This window comes from Orycteropus afer, unplaced genomic scaffold (genome assembly GCF_000298275.1).
Source record: "Orycteropus afer afer isolate SDZICR_OR568_19922 unplaced genomic scaffold, OryAfe1.0 scaffold00148, whole genome shotgun sequence".
Classification (NCBI taxonomy): domain Eukaryota; kingdom Metazoa; phylum Chordata; class Mammalia; order Tubulidentata; family Orycteropodidae; genus Orycteropus; species Orycteropus afer.
In genome coordinates, this window is record NW_006921735.1 from 1,445,824 (window position 1) to 1,449,912 (window position 4,089).

The 4,089-nt window shown below is 33.8% G+C and overlaps 1 protein-coding gene across 1 annotated transcript in view; it reads right to left on the bottom strand.

Annotated features, from left to right (window-relative positions):
* Positions 1 to 4,089, bottom strand: part of LOC103201376 (dystrophin-like) — a 2,052,823-nt gene that overhangs the window by 1,143,434 nt on the left and 905,300 nt on the right. Inside the window, exon 33 of the mRNA XM_042781676.1 lies at positions 3,437 to 3,612. Coding sequence (XP_042637610.1) covers positions 3,437 to 3,612 — 176 coding nt within the window. The remainder of the gene's footprint in view (positions 1 to 3,436; positions 3,613 to 4,089) is intronic.

A 4,089-nucleotide genomic window follows, 5' to 3' on the forward strand; every position in this document is an offset into this window, starting at 1 on the left:
AGATGATTCTGTGCCAATGAATGGACAGCTGGTTAGAAATCATTAAGGTTTTTTTTTTTAATGTCACAGAACTATTTGGCAATCTGCTGAAGCCTAAGACTCCTAATAAGAATAGTATTTTTAAGTCCTTAAGTAAAACTCACAGGACTAAAAGGAAACTAATTGTAGTGAAATACAAGTATTACTATATTACAAAACCAAATACATAATATAGTAGTAATACAGGTATTTGTTTATTAACGTTAAATACTATCTTCTGACAGGCCTAACAACTACTGCAGTTTTCAAGTAATGGTGAACGTGAACGATCTTCTGGGATAAAATATCTGTGATCTCAAAGGTCTTGAGAGTGTTACTGTAGTTAATTGCCTACCTGCAAATTTGAGGGAAATGCTCCATTACAGCTAGAGGTTAGTGACGACAGAGGTAAATTTTCCCCCCATTCAAATTCATGGCACCCCTTGAATTCTATTCTTGGGTCCAACATGGATACACTTTTTTCCCAAGCTAAAATCTTCTTAGACAGGCTTGCTTTGTTTTAACCTATGACTCTCCTTCAATTATAGCTGGTAGGTTTTCATTTGCATCTCCATTTACAAAGCTCATTTTGGTTGCTAAGTCATCTTAAAACGCATTACTGTCAAGCTTAAACGTATAGATGTTATCCAGTTCCTCTGCTGCATAATTGAGGCAACCGTGAATTTTCTAACTTAAATTGCGCAGGTAATTGACTACATTTTACACTTCCTTTGCTTTCGTAGACTAACCTTAATGGATGTCCATTACTACTTGAATTATTTTGAGCATTTTTGTTTCATAATTTGGATCTTTTGCATTTTCAAAGAGTTTAAAATTATGTACCTGTAAGTCTTCAAATAACTCTCATCAACTTTTCTTTTTGCTTACATTGTACACTTTCTTTCATGTATGTACCTCGAATAAGGAATGTCAAGTATTTCCAATAGATTTATTTGAAGCCCAGTGCTAACTGAGAATATTATTGACAACTTGAGTAGGTACCTTCTTTTCCACTTCTGCTCCCTGCTGACTTCTGTTCCATGCCATCATTTAATGACGATGTGAGCACATCCCTCCCACAGCTCTTGGGTTAGCATAATCTTTATGAAATATCAATTTATTTATTTTTACTTTATTCGCTACTAGATGTTTGGGAATTCTTATGAGTGTCTTGGTAAAACTGACATGTTTTATTTACTTTTTTATATTGCTTAAAATGCAAATGGTATAAAAATCCTGAGGAAGTATGCCACAAAATTGATCTCAGTAGAGATTAAAATATGCTAACATTTATTTTCAAAAATATGGCATGAGGTAGACAAATTTAAAAGCTGAGATTAAAAAAAAAAAAAACCTGAAGGAAGCTGATCTTGACTTTTTTAAAACACAAAAGTACAATATTTAATGTATTCTACAACCTTCTTTTGAATACTCCTAACCAAAGACATTCATCAAAATGTTTAAATGGCAGAAATTTTTCTAACCAATTATAGCCAAAGCCCTAGCTGTAATTAACCGACAATTTGTATAATATTTTACAACAGAGTCAGCATATACCACTTTCTTATAAGCTTAGAAGGCTCTAAAATTTTACAGTTTATATGATAAAATCGAATAACTGCCTCATCTTCATTTGTAAGTTAAATTTGCATTAAGAAGTTCATAGCAGATAACAAGGTTTTGAAATTTCAGGTGAAAAAGAAAAGATATCAGAGCAAATATGTATCCAAATAGTAGATGAATAAGATATTTAAAATCAGAAAAACACTTTCTACATAATAAAGAATACATAATCTTCCAATCAATTTAATTCATTGTATGAATTCAAAAATATTTCCAAAGCATGCTATTTAATTTGCTTTAATCTCTTCATTTCTTAACATCTCGTTTCAGACTAGATTGGGCCTAGTTCAAAACTGACATTATACAGGTTTAAACCTGTTCAAAGTGTAAACATATCAGTTATTTAAATAATAGAACAATTGCATGTTTAATAGAAAGATTTCTATTTGGAAAAAAAAATGTATGACCTGCCCAGCAAAGCAGTTCAACTGGCAAGTTTGAGTCTTTATTTTATGTTATTGATATATAATCAGAGAAAGTATTTTCTAAACGAAAATTTGAAATAAAAATATTTTTAGGTAAGGTTATTATTCTTTAACTTCAGCAAGATAGGTGTGTGTGTGTGTATGTGTGTGTGTGCGTACGTCAACTATTGTATCCATTTTGTATAGGAATATGAATCATATCTACTTTCTGTATAATACAACATGAGCAAAAGAGGCGAGAGGAGGTGGAGAAAGACAATAGGCATGATTCCACAACCTTCTTTTGAATACTCCTAACCAAAGACATTCATCAATGGGCTGTTCCAGCTTCCTGAATATTAAAATCCACCTGTTATGTACATGATAGGTAGAAGGCAAGGGCTTGGCAATAGAACTGAGTTTCATTGGTAGAACAATAGTCTCATTTGGTAAACAAAGGCCAAACCTGCCCTTATGAAACAAGGAACATTAGCATCAACAACTGCAAGTATAATACAAAATCCCATTTAAAAAATATCTATGCCTTCCAACCACAGAAGTATACATTTGCTTTTCTCTGCTTTCAATGCATTCCCAGGGAAAGTTAAATGATGATTACATTCAACAATAACCTTTTGGGGCTTTGTTTTCCCCTTTAGATTTGAACATTCCCAGTCCAAGTTTTTCTTCAAGCACTTACTAACGAATGTAGTGGAAGTAAAGGTAAATGAAACTATTGTGTTTTTTCAGCATCATATTCAGAGTTATAACTGTTAAAAATCTAGCCAAAGAGCTGGCTTTCCTACAAAACACCCATTTAAAATTTTCCCTCATCTTCTTTAAAAAATAATTATGCGTCAGCTTGTTAAAGTTGGAATAAAATGAAGAAATTCATATTTAACCAATCCACTCATAACCCCATAACCCATTGCCATTGAGTCTATTCTGACTCATAGGAACCCTGTAGGATGGAGTAGAACTGCCTCATAGGGTTTCCAAGGCTGCAATCTTCAGGAAAAAGATTAAGCATCTCTCTCCCGTGGAGTGGCTGGTGGGTGTGAATCTGACCTTTCAGTCATCAGTTGAACGCTTAACCAGTGCAGCATCAGGGCTCCTCTTTAAACAATCACATGTGATAAACTATACAATGAAATTGAAACTTTAAAATTTGCAGAAAAATATAAAAACATTGCCCATTTAAGTAGCAACTACTATGCATTTTAACTACATGAGAAAGAGAAAATTTATATATATATGGCTAGTAAGTGTTGACGGGCTCCTTCATGTTAGTGCCTTTTACCTTGCATATGAGCTTCCTCGCAAAACTTTTTAAAGAACAGCTTAAATAGCTCCTCTAAATTTTAAAATGCCTGTTTGATCTGTCACTCTACCTCTTTTTTCTTTCTGCCAGCTGTTTGCAGACCTCCTGCCACCGCAGATTCAGGTTTCTCAATTTTTCCTGTAGAATATTGGCATCTGTTTTTGAAGACTGCTGGATTATTTCTTCCCCAGTCGCATTCAATGCTCTGACAACCGTTTGCCGATGCCCGATGCCATTCTGGAGTTCCTGTAAGATAACAAAAAGGCAAAACAGAAATGAAGCCCCGTGGCCTTTTATTGGAGAAAAGCTTAAACCCTGTACTACTACATGCAGTTAGACGGGAGAGAAGAAATTAAAAAGCTCCATGTGAAAGTTTTTGTATGAAATTGACATGCCCACATCCAAAGGATACAAGACAGAAAGACGCCTTTCATGTGTCAGTAAAATGTGCCCTCTCGGTTCAGCTCCAGTTTTTATTTTTGTAAAGCTTGTCAGTTAGAGGATGTTATAATGTCCTACAAATCAATTAGTTGGAAACCTTCTCAAGAACAAATTCGATTTCTTGTCCCCAGAAGGATGTTTCATGTTTAATAGTCTATGAAGTGTTGTAAAATTTAAATTTAAACATGAACAAAGTATTTGGATTTCTTAGTGTCTGTCGATATCAAAGGTGAAAAAGAGCAAACATAGTTTAACCACAGGATTGGAAAAATATTTTTTAAG